This window comes from Dysidea avara, chromosome 2 (assembly GCF_963678975.1).
Source record: "Dysidea avara chromosome 2, odDysAvar1.4, whole genome shotgun sequence".
NCBI lineage: Eukaryota > Metazoa > Porifera > Demospongiae > Dictyoceratida > Dysideidae > Dysidea > Dysidea avara.
Genome location: NC_089273.1, coordinates 28,095,016 through 28,119,601, shown reverse-complemented (window position 1 = coordinate 28,119,601; position 24,586 = coordinate 28,095,016). Strand labels below are relative to the sequence as shown.

The 24,586-nt window shown below is 38.4% G+C and overlaps 1 protein-coding gene across 5 annotated transcripts in view; it reads right to left on the bottom strand.

The window, feature by feature from the left end:
* The window catches only part of LOC136244156 (uncharacterized), a 109,063-nt gene extending 86,182 nt beyond the window's left edge, over window positions 1-22,881 (bottom strand). For 3 of the 5 annotated variants that reach the window (XM_066035675.1, XM_066035707.1, XM_066035704.1), the window contains exons 1-2: window positions 22,747-22,881; window positions 3,863-4,184 (exon numbers count right to left, since the gene is read on the bottom strand). In XM_066035675.1, coding sequence (XP_065891747.1) covers window positions 3,863-4,163 — 301 coding nt within the window. In that variant the 5' untranslated portion in view covers window positions 4,164-4,184; window positions 22,747-22,881. Of the gene's footprint in view, window positions 1-3,862; window positions 4,212-18,326; window positions 18,468-18,515; window positions 18,566-22,746 lie in introns of all 5 variants that reach the window. The other 2 variants (XM_066035686.1, XM_066035694.1) reach the window with 2 other exon arrangements.
* Window positions 22,882-24,586: the final 1,705 nt, after the last annotated feature.

Sequence of the window (24,586 nt, the reverse complement as noted above, 5' to 3'; positions counted from 1 at the left end):
GTGAATATCGCGAGTAAAACAAGTGCCACACCCCTTTAATTAGCGAATTTTCGATTGCTCGCAATCAACTCGCTCGAGTAAGTGCGACGTTAGATTTGAGCAGTACCATATATTCTTGCACTAATTGCAATGTCAATGATGAACAAAGGCAGTTAAAAGCTTTATTTTAAAGCAATGCAATTCTTTGATGATGAGTACTTTGTTTGACACAGCAACTGCTTCAACACATATATCAGGTAGCGAGGTAATCGTCTGACATCAAAAGAATGTACACAGACAGACAGACAGACAGCTTTTCAGCTTTGCATGTGATTGGGCCTGCAAAAACAGGGCATATGGGAACAAACTACACTATATCACGCAACAGGTCAAGATACCATAATAAAAAAGCACAGTAGGGATATAACACTTCTTACTGTTTTACTGTGATTTAATATCGTGCACTACTCCAGCTTGTTTCAGTACTTTTTATCGATGTGCTATGGTCCCTACTCTAGTTGAAAATTCCAAATTTTTGTGTGTAATTGTTTATTAACTTTTTTTGTAAATAAAGATTGTGATTGGTGAACCCACGCATACCACATCTAAAATTAGTCTCGTCCCCAGCCGCCCATGTGCTGATCAAGCACGTGGGTGGCCGGGGATGAGACTAATCTGAAATGGCGCCATGAGCCCCAGCTATATCAATTATTGCCTGAAAAGTGAAGTATCCATTATGCTTCATTGTCAGCTATGTTCGACCCATTACACAGCATTATGAATCAGCAACTGTTTGAAAAGCACCTCTCCAATTCACGCATACCAAAAGAAAGAAATGGTGCTGCACACTCCAGTTATATCAACAAGTACACGAAAAAATTTGGAATTTTCAACTAGAGTAGGGACCATAACACATCGATAAAAAGTACTGAAACAAGTTGGAGTAGTCCATGATATTAAATCACTGTAAAACAATACGAAGTGTTATATCCCTACTATGCATTACCATTCTTGAGCACAGTAGGGATATAAGACTTCTTATTGTTTTACAGTGATTTAATATCATGGACTACTCCAACTTGTTTCAGTACTTTTTATCGATGTGCTATGGTCCATACTCTAGTTGAAAATTCCAATTTTTTGTGTACTTGTTTGTTAACTTTTTTTGTAAATAATTTTATTATGACTGGTGAACCCACACATACCGCATCTGAAAAGGCACTGCGCGCCCCAGCTATATCAATTATCGTCTGAAAAGTGAAGTATCCATTACGCTTCGTTGTTAGCTATGTTCAACCCGTTACACAGCATTTCGAATCAAGAACTGTTCGAAAAGCACCTCTACAATCCACGCATACTAAAAGAAATCGTGCCGCACGCCCCAATCATATTAATCATTGTCTGAAAAGTGAAGTATCCATTACGCTTCACTGTAGGCTATGTTCAACCCGTTACACAGCAGTACGAATCAAGAACTGTTTGAAAAACACCTCTGCAATCGAAATAGCCACGATGAAAAATACGGACTATTTCCGTTTTGAAGGGAAGCCATCACGTGCTCGCGCCAAATCGACACCTTTCTCTGTCAGCAAAGATGAATGGGACACAAAGGAGGACACTGGTAAGCCCATGAAGAATGCATTACACGTACTGCGGTATGCCAAAAGGCACCTGTCAGGCAGAAGCAACATCAACAGTGAAAAAATCAAGCCCATAGTCTTAGCCGTTATCGAGTTATGCTTGTCTGAAGGTATCAGTCAGTCAGTCAGTTACTCAGTCAGTCAGTAGAAAATTCTGTTGAATAAAATTTTTTTTTAAATTCCGTAGCAACTTGTTGAAAGCGTTTCAGGTCGATCTGAAAGCTTGTTTGGGCTTAGTTTTACCTCACCAATACTGCCTCATCATCGTAAGGGAAAATCGAGGCTGGTTTTTGGGTGATATTATTTTGTGGGTCACACCTACTCCTTTGTGGTCCCTACTATACAGTTACTATTGTACTGTATGATTAACATCTGAAAAGTGAAGTATCCATTACGAGCTATGTTCAACCCGTTACACAGTAGTACGATTCAATAATTGTTCAAAAAGCACCTCTGCAATCAAAATAGCCACTACGAAAAATACGGACGATTCCCATTTCAAAGGGAAGCCATCACATGCTACCGCCAAATCGACACTTTACGCCATTAGCAAAGATGAATGGGACACAAAGGAGGACACTGGTAATTCCATGAAGAACACATTGTACTTAATCTGGTATGCAAAAAGGCACCTCTTGATGTCAAACAGTGAAATAATCAAGCCCGTAGCCTTAGCCGTTATCTAGTTACGCTTGTCTGAAGGAATCAATCAGTGAGGCAGGCAGACAGGCAGTCAGTCAGGCAGTCAGGCAGTCAGTCAGGCAGTCAGGCAGTCAGTCAGGCAGTCAGGCAGTCAGTCATTCAGGCAGTCAGTCATTCAGTAGATTTGTTAAATTTTTTAAATTATGTAGCACCTTGTTTAAAGCATTTTGGATCAATCTGAAAGCTTGTTTGGGCTTAGTTATACCTAACCAATACTGCCTCATCGTCGTCTGGGAAAAGTGAGGCTGGTTTTTGGGTAATGTTATTTTGTGTGCCACGCCTACTCCTTTGTGGTCCCTACTATACAGTACTATCATACTGTATATACAGTAAGTACAAAAAGAAGTGAAATCCACACAAAAACAGCGAAGCTGCAAATGCTTCATAGCCTTGGGTGAAAAAGTTGCAAAATTGAAGGTGGATGCCAAGAAATGGCTACAATGATGTTAATGCTAATATATTTTAAGACTCCATAGAGCCATATTTAAAATTATTATTTTTAGCAATAACATAATCGTTTCTTAGCCTCCACTTTTGACTTTACGACATTTTTCACCCAAGCTTATGAAGACACACCATTTCTTTACAGCTTGGTTGTTTATGTGTGGATAATGCTGAGAAACCATTAAGGATCTGTCCCATGCATCCACTGTGGTTCCCTGATAATGGAAGTTAAAAGTCTCAAAATTAATTCAATTTTCCAATTAGAGCATACAATCTACAGATGAAATTTCCCACACCCCCCGATGAGTTATGACGAATAATAGGCAAAATTAATATTTTTATGTGCACACATACATGTCCAGTGTTTTCAGACCTGGCATAAAGTTTCCAATTACAGTATGATGGACAGGTGTACATTGGCACTATGATAAATTCCTATGGTTTTATTGCTATCAACTGTGTGTATACAATTTTTCTGATAATTGATCTTGATATACGAAACATCATTATACAGATCTAGTCCCACCCACTGTGGACAGATTAATTCTTTCATGCTATTGCTTTGGTTAGCTAAATAGCTGGAAAGGAAACCAGCTAATAGGAAACATACTTAGGTACCAAAGGAAAATGTGATAATCTAGGGTGATGCATATTAAGGTAATTCAACACAACAAACTGATCATGAATGTGGTGTCAGCTCTAAAGAAATTGACAGTTTACAGTATGGGATAATACTTATACATTTAGATAATTTTTTAGCATGTAAGAAGATGGCCAGACCCAAACAGTGATGGAGCACAAGAAGTAACGACGTACTATGTGAATACACATAAATTCCAATAGATAAAAGTTCTGTCATACCTTGTGAAATATTAAGTTTTTTGGGCACCCATTGAATTTGCCATTTAGCCACGTTCGCAAAATTCCATGAAACTTTCTTCATCAAATTTTTATTGGTAACAGTTACTTTTATTGGTTTTATCCATGTACATTTCACAGTGTATTCTATTTTAGCTGAGAATTTGAATTAAATTTATTTAACTCATAATTAATTAATGCTAATTTGACATGTGTAGTAACTTGACAAGTATTCTTACCTGCTGTTAGCTCTTTGTTAACCACTGTACCCAGTTTGCTTACATTGTCAAAAGAGCTTCCTTCCATTACTAGAAGAAGCTTGTCAAAGGTGTTCATAATATCGTTATTTAGTCCAGGTTTGATGACATTATCCACCAAATATGATGCCATTTCTTTAGATGTGCTTAAAGATTGCAGGACAGTTCTTATGTGATCAAATAGCAAATACCGTCTTTGTAGTTCTGCCAGAAATGTGACATCTTTCATTGGCAAGGATGATATGATTGCCTGATAGTACTTTTCAAAAAACATCAGCTCCATAATACTTTGACTTATCCATTGCTGTGCAAAAATAGAAGTGTATCGTATCTGTATCATGAAACAGCAGCAGGTTGTATATTATTAGTAAGCTAAAATATACACATAAAAACATTACAGAGTATATTAACACTCTATGTACAGCATGATGTGCTGTATTATGAAATTCAACGTAATGTCCGAAGTTAGGGTTGTTACTCTAAAAATGTAACATTACATATTACTCACTACCTTCGGAATGTTTTTAGGGATGACAAAACTTTAGCGACTTTTGAGAGTTATGTCAGTTTCACGAAAATGTACTTATAAAATGCTTAAATTAGCTAATAATTTAGCAAAACAATGTAAAAAATTTTACGAACATTTTCTGAACTAAAAATGTAACTGGCCCTGCAAAAAAATAGGGCATGTGAGCACCAAATATCATGACTCGTAACGTTTTATAGAATTATGCTATTAACAAGCAGTTTTCAGTGCTTATTAAATAATTAAGTACAAGTTACAGAATGCAAATATTCTAAATTCCAGTATTGATATATATATATGTACCACTTTCACACCTCAGATCAAAGGAAAGCCAGTGCATATATATCACATATTGCACTGACTCAAAATGTTAACGAGATATACGCACTGCTACCAGTGCGTATATCTCATTAAGGCAGTGCGTATATCTCGTTCACTTGAGACATTGCATACCTAATAGGTGTGCACACTATATCCAGAAATCATCAGATTTCTTTGATGTTTTACTGTTATCCTATTCCATTATATAGGGAATCAAGCAAGCTGCGATTGTGGGTTTGAATTCTGCCAAACAACCTGTGATTGTGGGATTCAATTTTAATACATTAGCAGTAGTTTGTTGTTTTACTTTTGTAAATGTAGCAATTAAAGTAACATAATTAACACTAGTCTCTTAAAAATTGCTATATTAGCAATAATAGAATCAAACTACTGTTAGATGTATTAAAATTGAACCCCACAATCACAGTTTGTTTGGCAAAATTTAATCCCACAATCACAGCTTACTTGGTTCCCTATATAAGAGAAGGGTATAGCAACTAAAGATTTTGCCAATTAGGTGAGTTTACATGCTAAAGTAGAACATATTAGTTATACCATGGGCACTTGTGCTTTGCCTGTGTATACGCACTCGCCCTTGGGCCTGCGGCCCTCGGGCTTGTGCATATATATCAGGCAAAGCACTCTTTCCCATGGTATAACTATTACATATAGTATATTAAAAATTATAAATTTAAAAATAAAGTAGGAATCCAAACGATAAAAAGTAGTGAAACAAGAGAAAAACAATTACAGCATAGCTCGGTGGGAAATCCCTACTTTGGCATGATATAGCCATTATTTTGTGTTCAATGCCAAAATAGGAATTTCCCACCGAGCTATAATGTAATAGCTACCATTGTTCTTCTTTTGTTTCACTACTTTTTATCGTTTGGATTCCTATTTTATTTTTAAATTTATAATTTTTAATATACTAGTTTGTTTAGTTTTTTGTTAAGGCATACAGTTAGCTATAAACATGTGACTGTTCTATTAGGGTGACTGCTGTATTAGAGTATCTCGAGGCAGCCTGCAAGATATGCACTTGCCAAAAAGGAGCATGGTTTCAATCGATTATAGAGTATGTCGAGTCAGCCTTCCAAATTGAAGGTGTGTGGTCACTGAAATACAGCTAGTGTAAAAGGGTGTGTCATCATGGTTTCAATTGATCGATAATGCGTAGAATGAAGAATGGGCATGATCTTGTGACCTATCGTGAAGCTATTTAGTACCAGTATCTCCGTACAGTACCCTCCATCATAGATTATATCAGTAAGGAATATACCGTATAGCGGGTTTCTTTCGAGGTAACTTTATTTCACTTTTTATATTATTGCGGATTGAAATTTTCGCGAACGCATAGCGACGCGAAAATATCAATATTCGAAAATTTTGATTGTTCGTTGTTTAACTACTGTATCTTACTTTTAATAGGTTGAAGAACTATAAAGGATACAGATAATGGCCTTTTAGACGCTAACTGCACATGTCTACGCGTTCCAATCACGTAACTGTACCACGTGAGGTGTAAACCTGAGGATGATACGGAGAAAGTGTATAAACAATCTGTTTGTATCAATTAATTATATCGAATTTATAATATTTATCAAGCTTGTTATACAGTGCTACACGAATCCTACACCGTAGTTATAATGGCATTTGAATCATCTGATCACGTGATTACTGGATTCCATGGTGATCTACATCAGTCCTCGTGATGGATGAAACTTGCCACCAATCGTGTGTGCGCGGTTTCCATGTATATTCTGTGGTTTGGAATCCAACAATTGGAGAAGTATTATCTTGTAGGAGGGAACCAACTAATGTAACTGACCGTTATGCTGTAGCCGTATTGGATAGTGGTACTATTGTTGGACATTTACCAAGGAAGTACTCTAAGATTTTTTCTTTATTTATAAGGCGTGGGGGCATTATTACTTGTAAAATAACAGGGAGGCGAAGATATTCTAGAGATCTTGTGCAGGGAGGAATGGAAATACCATGCAAGTTAACCTTGCACAGTACATATAAAGAAGTAAAGAAATTCAAAATGTTGGCAGCTAGAAGGAAGAAACAAAGAACCTAAAAACCTACGGTATTATGGTTATTGATGTGGACACCATATATATTATGTGTAATGTATGTACCTCAATGAAATTTACCACGACGAATTAATCACATGTATACATGTTTCACGGATATATTCTACATGTAAGCACTGAAATACAGTAATAGAGCAGTCACATTACACTTTATAAAAAGATGGTCATTTTCAGCTGATAATTTCAACCTGCTAGGTCGCTTGCTACAACCAACATCATCTATTTGCTGTGACATTGTGAAAACTTCTTTTATGACATTTATGGTGAATACAAGTTTAGTAATAAAAAAAACAGTGGACAAGTTTGTAGTCATTCATCATCTGAAATGATCACAGTATCAGGGCTTTCTTCATCATCACTGGTAACCGTATCATCTGTGTTCTCATCTTCATCACTGTACACATCTCATACATTTAGTGTACCACAACATCTGTTTACATGTAGCAGCTCTTCATACTCATCATCAGACTCTGACTCTGTGTAGTTTTCTATCTCATTGGTCCAATCTACTGTGATGCCTAGTGCGTCAGTGATACCAGCAGCCTTAAAGCCATTGGTCAAAATGGCTGGGTGACTTTCCAGGTAATTAATTGCATCTACCAGCCATTTACCTCCTAGGGATTTCATTCTAGCTGCTGATGTATCTACTGGCTCAAACTCTGCTCTTGTGTCTTCATCACTGGAATCACTGCTAGACCCAGTACTATCCTCGTCATCTCTCTCATTGTCACTTGATTTGCTTTCTTCACAAGAAACATCATCATCAGAAGAATCACTCCTCCAAGTCTCATCACTTTCTTCACTGCTGCTCTCAGTATTTTTGGAGGTGTGCATTTCTTTCTGTTGCTGAGTTTGTGAAGGAGCCTGTACAGCTTCATTACCATCCTGTACTTGTTGTGAGACTTGCTTGGCATACCATGTTGTGAACTACTTTCTTAAAAAGGCCTTGATAGATTTGTTCACAGATAGATCCATCGGCTGAAGCCAATCTGTGCAGTTGGCTGGGATTAGTACTGATTGAATGTTGTTTTGCTCTAGCTCATCTAGTACCTTCTTAGTGATTTGGCCTTTGAAATTATCAAAAATGGCCATGGCTGCTTGCTGTGATACCTGTAACTCCTGACGAACAGACTCACCATAAGGGACAATCACCTCTTCGATATCCTCTATTATAGTATTCTCATTAGACCAGTGATTAGCACTGTGTGTAATGTTCCAATCATCTGGAAAGTTGTATACAGCATGACACCTTTTTGTTTTACCACCATAAATTAATTGTACAGGTAACACCTCCCCATCTAGGTTACCACACAATACGGCTGTGATTTGCCGCTTGTCATTTAACCCAGCAATTTCCACCCTCTTCTTCCCCTTCTCTTCCATAGTCCAGGTAGGGCATGGCACAAGATTTAGGCCCGTCTGGTCCTAGTTGAAAATCAAACGAGACGGAATATTTTCCATTGTTGCAATATCCACGACATCTTGTAAAAATTGCTTTTTCACCACTTCAAAATCTTTGATGGTTACTTTCTGCTTGGTTGATCCTTTCCTCTTAGTAAAATTCATTCTGGACAACAAAGACTTTGCCCAAGTGTTTGTCAGCTTTACATGGCCGCCATTTTCTGCAAGTCTGGTACTATCCAAAGCCAAAAGAATGCCTTCAGCAGCTGCTTGTACAACCAATGCAGCTACAGCAGTACCTCGTTCATGAAGATTACGAATATACTGTTGCACTGCCATATCTATTTTCTCACCCAACAGTAAAGGCTTTCCTCGTTTCTTTGGTGGAAGCAATTTAAGTGGTTTGTTTTGCGCTTTTCGCTTTCTTGTCAGGCGTGCTTCTTTCTGCTTGTAGGCCTTCAATATACTTCGGACTGTACTTTCATTCACCTTTTTACCCAGTCGCTTGGTAAATCATGCAGCTGTGGATTTCACACCAATTCTGCTAGCTTTCCAACCTATCTCTGCTCTCAGTTCTTTGGAATAGGTATTATACTTGCCACGCCGTTTGGTACGCCTCTTCACTTCCAAAACCTTTTCCACCTGTCGGTTAGCGGATAATATTGCTCATCTCGAAACTCTCTCAGAAAGATCTCCATCAGAGTAGAAGAGTATGCAGCCCTTGCAAAATAGTTTAGAATGGACATTGGTCACTTGTCTTTGTGAACTGGCACCTGACACCATCTATGGCAACACACAGCATGCGTATGCCTTAACACGTCAGCAATAATTTGTTTGATATTTTATTATAAACTGCAGTAATTTTTGAGATTGATATTTTCGCGTTTTCTTCCTTGCGCGAAAATTACAATCCTGCAAAAAAAACCCGCTATACGGTAATCTATTCCTCTGTACAGTAGCGTAGTCTAAGCGTCTTAAATAACCTTGTGGCGCCTATTATGCTGATTAAACAAAGTGTTGATACGGAAAATTAACACCTCAATATAGTTTCGTTGGATGAAGAAGAAGACAAGTAGCCTGATTGAAGATAAAAGAAAAGACAAGGCACAGAGAGAACACACTCGTCGGAACCCCAAAAGGCACATCCCACTGGTGAGTTTGTTATTGTGGCGTAAAATGGCGGCCGTGTGCTGCTTCGTTTGGGCTCTAGGCTTGCGACTGTGGTCAGTGAGTGAGGCAGTGAGGCTAAAATTTGGGTTTTGGCAATTTTTAAAAAATTTATATCCGGCCACCTGTAAGCGTTTTGTTGTACTGTATTTAATGCTGTTTTATGTACTATATGGACTAGTACTATTCCGTAAAGGTGATTTTTGTCTCGTAAAATATCTGTAGGATGATTTTTAAAAGTGGAATTTTGGCGGCGCGCAAAAATTTCACCTGGATTCCTACTTAAATGGTACAACCGTACCATTTGATATGGCCTGTTATTTGGTGGGGCATAGTCTGTTCCACATGCCCTATTGTTGCAGGTCTGGTCATAAAATTTATGTGAAATCATATTTTACACATTTTTGGGCACAATTTCTAGCCATATGGTGATGTGTTATTACACCCAAGAAGTAAGTGACAACTTGTATGTTACACATTACTTTGAGGGTAGTACATTAGTTTGCTTCAAGCTATAAAAGTAAATCTCACCATCTACTGCTACAATTGACATGGGTGAGACACGTTTTTCTGCATGTGATTCAGTCATAAAAAAACATAATTATTTTGTTGAAGTATCTTGGCATTCCCCATACACTATCCCTCTCACTGTTAATGGTAGGGCAGCCCAAACAAAATGGTTTCATGATGATGCTGTTTCGAAAAACAAGTGAACAAGTCATTTACTTAACATTATAGCTAGACATTGAACTAACATTCAACTGTCGAGCTACCAAATTCCCAATGAACTTATCTTACAGCAATATTTTTACCATTCCAGAATGTTTATCTTACTACAGTGATGTTTGAGCAGATAGTGTGATGATTTTAGTTAGAGAAATAAGCAAGATTAATTTTCATGAAAAATACCACATTATACGCCCTTGACCTAATTTAGATCATGTCTGTTATTATAGTCCGGTAATTAAATGCAAAAAAGGCTATGTGCCTGGAATATGGTGTAAACAGTATATCTGTTTAACTGCCGCATCTTACTCATTGATTTTTTATCATATTTTTGTTTCGTTTTTTTTTTTTTGTTAATTTTTTTGTTTTTGTATCTTTACTTTGTAGCTAGCAAATTTATGGTATTGTTTTTTGCACTTTTTTGGGATAACTACTGTGCTTTGTACAGGTTGCAGGCCTATTGTGTAGTCTTTCTTCAGAGTTACGCTACCACTCACCTACTTACGTGCTCTGTTCCTCGGATCTTCATTCTTCACCTCCAGCAATCCATTGATTGAGGAGGGGGTTTGGTAAGTGCTAGGGGCCTCATCTACCATGGTATAATATGGCCTAGGCAAGGTTATGTAATTCCAGCGGGGCCAAAGTAGGAAGTACTTTTGGTTTATTGATGCTTGGGTAATGAAAGAGTTTAGAGCAGAGAAGCGTCTCTGTCCTAAACTCTTTGCAATAGAGGCAAACAGGATAACCTTGTGGATAAGGCAGATATCCTAAGTGAGGCCCCTCGCTGTCTCAGACTCCTCTAAGGAGAATGGACGAACTGCTTATAGCAGCAGTAGGTGATGTGTTGACCAGCAGGTCACTACTAATTTGTGTCACATGGCTTTAGCCAGATTGTGACAGTATCAACATCTGTGTGCAGGTAATACAATGGCCAGGGCATGACCGTTGTTCTCAGAGTTGTCAATATCCACTGTTGAGAGTGGCACTGTGTGAAATAGCATGAACACTTGATAGTAGCACTGTAGTCGTGGTTAGCTAGTTGGTACTCTATAGCTGGGTCATGTTTGATAGTGCTCATGACAAAGAGTATCTTCTGGTAGATGGGAGAGTGTCTCCTGATATAGGTGTAGTGATCTGGATGGGAGAGCGTCTCCGGCTAGCAATGTGGTTGGGAGAGCATCTCTAGTTAGCAATTTGAATGGGAGAGCGTCTCCTGATACTGATCTGGATGGGAGAGTCTTCAGCTAGTGATCTGGTTGGGAGAGCATCTCTATTTAGCAATTTGGATGGGGGAGCATCTCCTGATACTGATCTGGATGAGAGAGGCAAGCAGCTGTTAGCAACCCGATTTCCTGATGGCACTCTGAACTGGAGGGCCTGTAGGTGACTGCAGGCAGGATAAAAGAGCATCTCTCCTGACAAAGATATAAACTGCGAGTATCCCTCAATAGCAATCTCTACTTGTGGTAGCAGCTGGCACAGTGAAGGAATCCAGTCAGACCTGCAGCTGAAGAACTCACAACAAAATACATATAATAGCAAATAGCCTTTCATGTAAATGTTTCTGAGTAATTGAATGCAGGCACAGTATAGTACAGAGTACAACAACATTATGTGTCTACTTGCTCCACTGCTTACACTACAGATGTACATAAGTATTACTATTGACAATGGAATGCTGACTAGAATTGTTGTCTGCTGGCATACCATGCCAATTAACATAGAACACCTGCATATCATGAAGTTTGTGAGCAGTTCAGTGGGTAGGGACAGGGTGGGAAGATTTCTTACAACAGATATGAATTACTGCCAACGTGTTCTGCTCACTATGTTGTGCATGCATTGTTCTTATTAGAGCGCACTGTTGCATACTAATATTTTGGGTACTTGCACAGCCTACGCTTCACAACATTAACTGCATTTAATAACTTAAACTTTATTAAAATTGGTAATAATAATAACAATGAACTGTTCTATACAATGCTGCCCGCACTGTTGTTGTAACATTACCACAGTGACATTGTTTAATGTATACCATCTAAGTTAAAAAGGGAAGTGTACTTACAGCACATTCCATAGTGTGTTAAAACGCACTTAATTTTCAATCAAAGTCTGCTCTTTTTTCTTTTGTGAATATAGCACGCTTTGTGTTAATGTGTCACAACCAAATACATGACCCACAGAGACACTGGAACAACCACAATTATCCCCACTAACAAAACTGCCAACAAAATTACAGTAGCAAGTAACAATAAATAATGGCTACACACACAAATATTTGTAATTCCACTACAATAATTATACCATTTAGTCTTAAATTGTTCACTAAACTGTCCATTATTGTAATTCTTGGTTAGATTCAGTGACCTCTTCATATTGATGACTTCAACTTTGTCGCATGGATGGCCACACTTGTGAACAATGATTAGATAGCTGTACAAACTGTCCATTACTCACTTACACCATAGCTAGCTATCTTCAGTTGTTCTCCTCATTCTCTTGTCTCGCTACTAAGTGAATTCTGGATCTGGTGGATCACAAATTGTGGTCGGCATTAATGGCTACAAATTAAGGTTCTGCTAATCACAAGTCTAGTTTCCTAACTGCCATTATGGTGTTCTAGGTTGTGATAAACTGCATCAACAGTTACAACTTCTTTTTGTTTGCAACTTTGGATTCATACATTAAGGTGGCAGTCAAGTGTCTGCCCACTTAATTAATTAAATTTAAAATATCCTGTGATTTCCATGTTATTATCAAATTTAGTTTTGCTACTGAAATAAGCATTAAGAAAATGGGCTGTTCTTCATTTTTGTTATAGCACATCATAAACGGCAAAGGTTCAAGAATGACTTTATAGTAGGATGAATGGTGCAACTTTATTCCATCACACCAACTATTACGGGATCCATATTCTAGTACTGACTTACATTTCATAGTGTGTATGTTTCTGCGTATTCAGAGTTTGATTGTGAATCAGCTAAAGGTGGAATTGAAAGGAGAGCTTGGAAACTTGGACTGAAGATCACTACACTAACAAGTTCAGATCACTACGACGATACGCGTGCACATTTACATACCTTAAATCTTTTACAGTAAAACTTTATAACCAATTTTGACAATTGCTTTGGCAACAAAGTTGATTGGAAAATCAAAGAAGTTTCAAGAATGCATTGCGCGGAATTACATAGTATATTTTGTCACCAACACACATGTTTCTATTACGTAAATTCACAACCTTGTGTTCGATGATTAACTATGATGTTTATGACTTGAAAATGGTGTATCATTTAATGGCCTGATTTACTTTGTGAACAACCCTTACCTTTGATCATGAGATAAAGGATGGTTAATTCCGGTTCTTCTATTTGTTGTCTCTGTTACTGAGGCTGGAGCCGCTGAACAATGTTGGTGAACTTCACTGTTATTATTATAGGCAATACACCACTGAAATGTGTTAGTTGTGTCTCGCTGCAACTGGAAGTATACATGCTAATTCTGTACAGGTCTTTAGCTAGCATTAATAAGAAAATTTATCTGACAATGCATCTCATGACTTGCATCAATGTATCTGGAAACTATTCTAAACAAAAGGTTTATGTGATGCTTGCCAATAAATCAGGTACGAGTTACAGTATATATAAGTATGGTTTTACACAGTAATAATATAATGAATAGTTGTGGTTAAGGTTGTATACAAAAATATAATTTATGTTGATTATACATATTATTACACTGTTCGAGGTGACTCAAGCCGTCGAATTGGTTGGCAACTACTAAACACCAGATCAGCTATCTCTGGAAGTAGATATTCCCTGTAGAAGGATCTTAGCTTGGGATACCCTGTTGTCCAGAGTTTTTCATAACGTTTACTTCGCTGTAAAGATGTTCCATGTGGTGTCCAGATAAGAAAGTCACACCAGGGTAACCGTGTAATTTCTAATTGGCCTTGCACTTGGTAATAGTAGTTGTGTGTTTTCTTTAGCACAGCTTGACCATCTGTTAAAGACCACTGGTTAACTTCCTGGCATGCGACTTCGGGTGTGATTGTTCTCCCAGATATGGACATTTTATTTCTAATAAACCAAATCACCTTCCTTCAGCCTGGGTAGGATCTTCAACAACACCATCAGGTGAAGCAGCCAACCATGGATACGTTGTACTTATATGGATACCAGTTCTACTGACTTGGTATGATGGACCAAACTGTTTGGTCATGTGAATTATGTACCACTGCTTTGCAGTGTCCTCATGTGGTCATCCCCATTCTAGTGCTGGAATTGTACCTGGTGGTGGTTTGTACAAGATGGTTTGTACTAATTTTTCAAAGTTTTTACAATGTTTTATTACAGTGCCAAACACAGATGCAGTCAGGAGTGGTCTTCTGAGTTGCTGCCATAGACTGTTGAGGGATGGATCTTGGTCCACAGTTTAGTTCAGCAGCCTGTTCCACTGTGACTTTTAAAGATATTAGGTATTCATTGCAGATACGCCACAGCTCGTCTTGACTGGAGTTGGTTGGAGTGATTGTTTCTGGCCCATAATCTTTATCAGTAATGGCTGGTGTGAGATGGTGTCACTTTTCAATTCTGGCTTTCTTGTATGCATGTGAAGATATTCTCTGAGTGTCACATTCATGTTTACGACGATTTGAAAATGTCTCAGTGATATTTGAGCAGGATCCAAACAGATATTTCCAAGTGGTCTCAATCCATCCTGGACCTAATCATAGACAATCTTGCTGTCATGCAACGATGTTGGAATGATCCTGTCTAAATCCTATTAACTTACTTTCCACCATCCACCTTGGCTCTGATCGACATTTAACATTCACTCAAGTTGGTTGTGCTGTTGCTGGTGATCTGAGCTGCTTTGTTTACCAGACAGTCACCAGCTCGATCTATCTCAAAGAGAAGGTTAGGTGGCAAGTCATGCAGATGAACTCTGACTGGTGTTTCTTTTGCAGTCTCTGAACACCACAATCTTTGTGGTATCCTGAATTATAGTGCTTTGGATCTGCTTGAAGATCATTTTGTAGCTTTGTGATGTTGTTGGTTTTGGAGTTATGACAGATTTGGTTAGACGACCTCGCCACGGTAAAATGGAAAATTCTTTGCTAGCTGCTCTAGTCGGCTCCAAAAACACTTAACAGTGTGATTTGCACACTCCACCTTCTCAACATCTTTGTCATATGACTTAACTGTTGTTTGTATGGTGTGAAGAACGGAACTGTCTCCATTTCCAATTACTTCTGTATATCAAAGACCATGCATGCTCTCAGATTGTTTAAATCCTGTGGCAATAATATCTGATTCCATAGATGTAGATGATCCTGATAAGTTTTTAAAGCATTTGTGATCAGGTGGTTCGGTATGATTCTTGTGTGCTGTAGAGCATACTGCACAATACTTGTTTTTTGCACCTATTTACAGAAGCTTTTTGGAAGCAGCACCAAATATGACTTCTACTCCAGAATTCACATTGTAGGAATACCCATGGGACTTTTTGGACCATCCTCCATCAACTATTACAGTAATAGCTGGTACGTCATGGTGGTATTGATTGTTTTGTACTGCTAATTCTCTCTCCTCTCTTCCAGCTTTCAACATGAGTTCATTCAAGTAGTCCTCAAAAGCTGACCCCAAGAGCCTCTCAATGTCAATGAATGTTGGCTTGGATATTGAAGGAACTCCAATGGTACACATAACATTCTCAAGGTTACTATAACCACCACCTACGGACAGCTGTCCCATCACAACAGCTGCATTAGCTTCGTAAGTAGATTTGATAGTCCCTTCTGGTGTTTGTAACTCTACTTTGTTGCAGGTCTTGAACACGATTTCCTTGTTACACTTGTTGCACCTGGCGAGCAATGTACTACCAAGCCCTCTCCTATATACCTCTCTGATGAGTTCAACTGGAGATTGATAGGAGAGGGTGTGTTGTGTGATGGTATGAATGGCATCATGTAACTTTTTCAGGTTGATAATTCTATTACCAGCCAGGTGTGATGTACTTGAAGTAGAAACTGGTGGTTGACCTACAGCACCTCTGAAATTGTGCTTTTGGCAATGTTATGTTTAGAGCTAGTTGGTGCATAATGGCTGTGTGAACTGTGGTCTTCGGTTGGGGTGGCACTTGTCACTACAAGAATGAATATTTTGAAATATATTTAAAGTGTATGTAAGAAATTAAATTATTATTTTTAAAATACATTATTTAAAAGAAATTCTAGTATGATAGGCAAGGAAGAATTCTCACCTGAAGCTCCGCTTGTGCAACACTTCGTTTTTGCTCCACCTCGCATCTATAGCATTCCTGCTAGCTGTAATAACTCGTTGCTTCATTTACTTTTGCCTTCGAGACATAGTACCCATTATAGAAGTATTATTTAAATTAGCTGCCATAACTAACTGTGTTTCTTAGTGCACAAGACAACCACTTTTTTTGTTCACTTACCTTTCAAGCCGACTTGTTGAGCTACACGTGAAGAATTGTTTCCATTCATTATTATATGGAGGGCATGTGCTTTACCTACGGCACTTTAGCCAATTGATTGCCACCTTAAACCAGTTAAAGCACCATTTACGTACACTTGTACACCATGTTAAATATAAGATCAGGTGTGTCAAAATACAATGTACAACACTTGGCTTTGCCTTGTGCTGCGTTTGTCTCTCTCATGCTATATTTTCCGTATAGCACTCATTGCAAGGATTTAACTACTATTTAAGGCATACGTAACAACTACACTAATAACACAAGTTCCATTCGCATTCCTAACTGTTCCCTCAGTAATTGTCATGTCATATACATTGGTTGCTTTGCCATCATGGTTGCTATGCTCTGTTATCACAAGACAGTCATTGGCACATATTTCAGAAGCTGTAGATTCATCCACATGATGCCAAGATCTGTAATTGCTATACTGAGCCACTCTAGAATCACATATCTTCAACATAATTACAACAGATGTCAGGAGGATTCTTAGAAATCCCTAAAACTGGTAGCTATACAAACTAAGTGACTGCGCACCTGATTAGCTATTACTGGAAAGCTCTGGTGAAGATGTTGAACAGTACCAACGCGTGACACAAACCATTAAAATTGTCTCACATTCAATACGATACCATGTTTTACAGTTATGCCTTCAAAGACATGGAAAGGTGTACACTACAGCATAGATAATATATTATATCAGTTATCTATGACCACACAGTTTCGTGTGTAACGTTGTACCACTAGGCATCTGGGGTTGAATATAATATAAAAATATTCACTTATATTTCATACACTAGTAACTTATAGACTATATCTTATCATGAATTTGCCATGAACATATGTATCTGTGAAATATTAGGTTTGTTAATGAATTGGTAATGAAATCATGGTGTGATTTGTTGTGAAGTACCCATGTTAGTTACTCCAATGAATTTTAACTGTATAACTCCATAAAATTCCTATGACAAAATATATTTTCATTCATGTGATGGCTATACATTCACAAGATAGCTATTCATTGAGTGTCTGGAGGAATAGAACAATAATTTGATAAAATTGTCTGGTGGTCACCTCTTTATAAAGACCACTTCCTAACAAAGATCTCTGCTTTATAAAGACCATTTAACTTTAATGTCTAAATTTCAGTTATCTTGTTGTTTTAGAGTGTATCATAATAGATTGTGTGCCACATGCCTAGTTTTATGATACAATAATATCCCTATGTAAAAAAAAGCTTGTTGTACAAAAAAGATGTGTCCATGAAACTAAAAGTAACTGATGACTAAAGGAGGAATATTTGGTGAGGCCAAGAAATGAATGTTAATACTGGCAACTACAGCAACTATAGTTTGCAAAAATTTGGTCCTTTATCAGAGGGAGCTCCAGGGGAGTTTCTCAGGTTTCCAGAAACTAACCGAGTGTATTTAAACAGTTAAAAACATCTTTGCATTGATTTGCAAAGGCACAAGACATTCAGATCGAGATACTCTAATAGAACAGTCAATCACTCTAATAAGCAGTCACAGTATCATGAACCACGGTAGTGGTTCATAATAGAGATTGCCTATGTTTTTTTGCCAAAATCTTAATAAAACACACACCTAAACACTACCTTAGGAATCACAAAAGAAGCCTTATAAGTTAATTTGGAAGAACTGGAAAATATGAAGTCAAAAGGACCCACCAAAATTGCTTTTATACTAACTGAAATATGCCATTTTGGTCATCATCATCTTCTTATTGTTATCTTTTCCACACTGCTATATAGAGCAAAATGTAAGTACTTTTTGTGGATAAAAACTACTTAACTTTCTTTCCTTCCTATGTCTTTCTTCACGTATAAGACCTATTTTTAAATGCATATTGCAATGTTAACATCCGCTTTCAAGCAAACCTGCTTCTTGTATATAGGCTCACTTTGCCATTGATCTTCTGACTCAGTCTCTGCAAGGGTAACCAACATGTTAATATGTGTTAATAAGTATCCAATCTATTCATGTTAACACTTTCATTTAGAAACCTTATACATTTAACCACAGTATATTAAGTTCACACCAGAGCAACAATATTGCTGTGTACCACTGTGTACTTGACTTATTGCGATCACATCAGTGTATTAATTAAGTTCATACCAGAGCAGCAATGTTGTTGCTACTACTGCGTACTTGACTTACACATTTTCAAATGGACACCCAAAAGTGGATCAACTCGGGTTGAATAACCCGCATTCAACCCAGGTTCACCGGCACCACAAACTACAGGGAATATGGAGATCGCATTAGAGAGGTAGAGCAGGCTTCTTTTAATCCCTTGTCTATACAACCACTAGGAAAGAAGCCATAGTATTCTATAGACCTATTGTCCCACCGAGGGTTCACTGCTCACAGCTGTACTCTGGCCTGGATGAGGCAACACTGTCCTTCTCTCTGTTGCGCTCGGCGATAGTTTGCATCCGTGGTAGCAGGTCCATCTCGCTTCAATCTGCCAACATCTCTCAAGAGGTGGGCCGCTTTCATGGGTGCAGAAACTACTAAGTCCAACCATTTGTCTCTTAGTTGTCCAGCATATGCCAACTGTTCCTGGGGGTGATGGCAAGAGCACAAGCTTCCAGTCACATCACCAATGGAGAGCATCCCAAAATTCTTGTTTAGAGAGATAGAACCCCTGCTCAGCTAAACATAGTGCTGTTAACCATGAAGAAGCATCTGGTTCCCTGTTCAAATCCATCACCCGCTGAATTGGGCAGAAAGAATAAATTGAATATCTAATGCTCATGCCTTAGAAGCACAGCAATGGTCTTGATGAACCTCTAATGAGAGATTAGAGATTGGTATATTCTTGGTAGAAGCAATAAACTGGAAATCTGCTATATGTACAGAGTTTACTATGCCAAGGCCACCTAGATGACGGGGTAAGGAAAGAACCAGAGCAGAACAGGCACTATTGCCTGTCAATGAAGGAATCAACTTTAGATGGATGGTATCTTAAAGTGGTTGGAACAAAGGACCAGCATCAGGAATGGTTCTCTTGATGACTAGCCATTAGGGAAATTATGTTATCCATTACACGGAAACAGGTTTTCACTAGTATACTACACACTCTAAATACTTCACCAGGAACAACTCTGACTAGCGCAACTAAACTGTCTATAGCGACTATCCTATCTATGCTGTCTAACCTGTCTATAGTGTTTAACCCGTGTAACCTGTCTATAGTGACTAACTTGTCTACAGTTTCTAACCTGTCTACACCGTCTAACCTCTCTTAGTGTCTAACCTGGCTGTACTTTCTAACCTGTCTATAATGACAAACCTTTCTGTAGTGTCTACTCTGTCTACACTGTCTAACCTGTCTATACTGTCTACTGTGTCTAACCTGTCTAACATGTCTATAGCAACTAATCTGTAACCTGTGTACAATGTCTATAGGGTCTAACCTGTCTATAGGGTCTAACCTGTATATAGAGTCTAACCAGTCTATAGGGTCTAACCGGTCTATATTGTCTAACCTGTCTACACTGTCTATAGCGACTAACCTGTCTATAGTGTCTAACCCGCCTACGTTGTCTAACCTGGCTGTAACGATTAGCAAATAACCTGTCTACACTCTCTAACATGTCTGACCTCTCTATACTGTCTAACCCATCTATAGTGCCTAATTTGTCTAGATTGTCTAACGTGTCTATAACAACTAACCTGTTTAACATGTCTACACTGTCTTTGTGTCTAACCTGTCTTAGTGACTAACCTGTCTACACTGTCTAACCTGCCTATAGCAATTAGCAACTAACCTGTCTACACTCTCTAACCTGTCTACACTCTCTAACCTGTCTACACTGTATAACCCATCTATAGTGTCTACATAACCTGTCTACACTGTCTATAATGTGTAGGTTAGACAGGTTACACAATACATACAGGCTAGACACTATAGACAGGTTAGACAGTGTAGACAGGTTAGATGCTGTAGACAGGTTAGTCGCTATAGACAGGTTATACAGTGTAGATAGGTTAGCGACAAGTTAGACAGTGTAGACAGGTTAGTAGCTATAGTCAGGTTAGACAGTGTAGACAGTTTTGCTATAAACGGTGTAAACAGGTTTGGCACTCTAGACAGGTTAGACAGTGTAGACAGGTTAGACACAAAAGACAGGTTAGACACAAAAGACAGGTTAGACACAAAAGACAGGTTAGACACAAAAGACAGGTTAGTAGCTAGACAGTATAGACACTATCAACAGGTTAGACAGTGTAGAAAGTTTGGCTGCTATAGACAGTGTAGACAGGTCAGTCATAGACAGGTTAGACAGTGTAGACGTACAGACTGTGTAGACAGGTTAGTCACTATAGACAGGTTAGTTGCTTTACACAGCGCACACAATAAAATATAACCTGATGCATCAGTATACAAGTATATCAATCCAGCTGATGCTATAGCTACAGTGCTTCATTTAGAAATATCAGCATACTTCATCTGTGTTATGGATACCATCCTCGCCCTAATGTCATCTCTCATGATGAACATCCATCTACCTATCATCCCATGTGTAAAGGTACAATAGGCTGCATGTGAGTGGTTTGTAGCAATGTTAGCTAAAGTAGTCACTTCACCAGAAATGAATGTTTGATATTTTGTTCATTTGTTTTTATCTGCTTTAGCTACCATTTTGGCACTGAAGGGTGAACACTGGAGGCAGATCCGGTACTTGGTGCTTACCACGAGCCAAAGGAACCTAAGCAAAAATCATTGACTAAAGTGAAATGAGATAAACACCTAGAAGGAGTTTGAAAAAATGCACCCCTAGCCTGACTTTGATCCGTAGGCCACCCAAGTGCCACACTCATTGATCAAACCAGGGAGGCCAGATAAGTGGGGGAATGTTGTTTTTATCTGCCTTACCAGTTTGGCACTTGATTGTATTGGTAGCTACGTAGCTATCGTGTATAGACCATGTGCACGCCAAGGCGTGGCACTTTATTACATCATCAAAATAATGCATCCGCCATTTTTTGAGAGTGAAAAACATACACATTCTATGCCTACAATTTTTTTTAAATATTAGTTCGAAGGAATTGTGCTAAAAGATAGAGTAGCACTGGCATAAAGTAAGCTACTGGGTAAAAATGTATAACATATTTACTGCATGGTGGGATATTCCGCCTAGGGAGGCTTTTGCCAAGGGGTAGCCAGCGCCCACGCAAAAACCCAACACGGTGTACAAGAGTCCCAATATTTAAGTATTTCAAAACGTATTTCTGTATTATTTCAATAAATATTTCATGTATTTATATGTATTTATAATTGGATTTCTCAGATAGGTGTACGAGAGTCCCAAGATGTTAGCTACCCCTTGGCTTTTGCAATAGAACGCTCGATACTTTTGCCCTTACTTTTCTCGTAAACTATCATGAAACTTGAAGCCATAGCATTTTCCCCAGGTTTTGTTAGACCATGTCTTGGAATGCACAAGGTCTATAAAAGTTGATAGCTAAGGCCACCTACACTCAGTGCCAGTGTAGGGTACAGGTTAGTCTCGCCCCTTCGCAAAAGTAATGTGAAAAACAGATGCCACAATTATCATTTTCAAAGACAGCGTACGTAATTGCTGGTAACGCCAGATGTTTGTCGAACAAAGCATTTCGTTTCCAAGGCGATTTGTGTGTGAATGTCATTGGAACGCATTAATTGGCTATCGCCGAATCTGAGGGTAGAAATGATTTAGTATCGAGCTCTTAGTATAGCTATCAGTATTTCACCAGACTCTTAATTTTTTTCTGAAGGTGCGGGCAGCGCCATACTAGAGTAGGTACAGATATCGTTGCTTGCTGCTTCTTCGTTGTCCAGATAAAGTACGTACGTTTTAGCTAACTAGCTAGCTACTTGAGCTAGACTGAGCGTACACAGCGAAAGGCAGAACCTGTACTCAGTGGGAAACAATAATAGTAATAAAAAAACCTAAAGACTGCCCACGCCGCGGCCGGCATCTAAAGCGAAACGGGGTAATCACATCATTACCTAAAGAACAATAGCATTATTTCCAGTCAATCAGTTATAAATTTAATACAGTATTATAGCACAGTTTTATTTTAACTTTAGGACTTAACATGACAAACAATCCAACTCACCAACTGACGAATAGACAACAGAGACACGAGTGAGACACAATCAGAAAGATGTCTCTACTGTAGCTGGATGTACACGTTCAGTTAACTCTTGCCCAGATCGCTTAATTATTATTACCAACCTTAATTAAGTTCACGTGAGCCACTTCCGCACTTGAAAGCCAGATGTAACGGTAACTTTCAAGTTGGGAACCATGTAAAGTCTACAGTTTACAGATCCTACAAACATATAGCTACCGCCAAGTGTATAGTTGGTGGTGAAATATGACATAAATGTATTTTAGCATAATATACTCGATCAACTAATCCCACTGATCATTTATGATTGCCATAAAAGAGGTAGCTTTCTAGTTAATTTCTCTGTGGATATTATGCTCTGAAACTGAAGAAATTGAGTGGTCTTCTAAACTATTTATCTTGTCAAGATCAGCAGAAACAACTGACATCCAATCAGCTACTGTATTGTAGTAACAAAACTTGCCTTGGTCATGTAATAAATGAATTGAAGAGACCTGCTTGATATATCAGGTAGTAGAACAATCACTGCATGAGACAGCTATTAATATTTTAGTCATTATCCTATTCCATTTACCTGGAGATTCCACTGATAAATTGCAATTTCAGCAATGATAGTGGCTAGCCAAGTTGCAAGTTTTGATTCAGAAAGCATTCCATTCTGTAAAATAGACCCCATCCTGGATTCAACTCAATACTCAGGCTGAGATATCTGGCATTAGTCCACTGTTCTGTTAATGAATCATTGATGTTCACACAATATAGTCTCCTTGAGGTATCTGAATGTTTACTCCTCACACAATGCACAAAATTCATTTAGATTCTGCTTAGACAGAGTTGATTCAGCTTGTCCCCATACTTGTTTCTTTTGTAGTGTAGCTACATACTGATTTATGCCGATTAGAAAGGCTGAGCCCCAGATTGTACATTCTAAAGTCAAAGTATGCAAAATCAACTCACATACTAGTAAAAACAAGTCATGCATTAAGTTACCTACTTGATACATCTGAAGATGAACACATTGAGTCAGCTATTCCCACAATTAGTACTTCATTAAGAACCCACAATCGATCCTTAATTCATTTTATCTTTCTTGGGGTACGTTTGATTACCTGCTGGAAGTGCCACCGATAACTTGTAAGCAATGGAAAGCTGCAAGCTTCAATTTGAGAAAGCATTCCGTTCCATAGTTTAGTCTATCATTCCATTCCGTTCTGTAGAATAGACCCCACCATACTACTCAGCCTGCTTATATTTCCTCTTCTGCTTCTTGTGCTGGGGTGGCACTGCAGCTGGAGAGTTGGCCAAGGATGAGAAAAATCTGGCAGCTGTAATGAAGGTGGGAGCTGATTTTATTCCCTTAGTAGTGGAAACTTTTGGAGTCTGGATCCCATTTGCTTTGCAAACCGAACCACCCCCTGTAGTGGTGTTTCTCCCAAGTTGGCAAGAAAGAATCTCCTCCAACAACTATCTTTTGCCCTATAGACGTACAATGCAAGAAGGCTCCACAGGGGTCTGATGATGACAATCCCTTACCCTTAGTAGTTGCTAGTAGTAGTAGTTGTAGTGGTACTGTAATTGTAGTAGTATAGAGTTAATTTTGTATTTAGTTACCATTTTACTTGTAATTTTGTGTCTTATAGAAGCTCATACTCAGTTTTGCATCACAAAAAAATTGTATTAATAATTTGCGGTTGTTACAGATGTTGCGAATTAGTCTGAGTGACTTCTGTGTGACAGAGTGATAAGTTAGGTGATATTAACTTATTGCATGCAGAGCTGCTCTTCTGTCTATATGATATGGTATATGATTATCATCCAACACGAC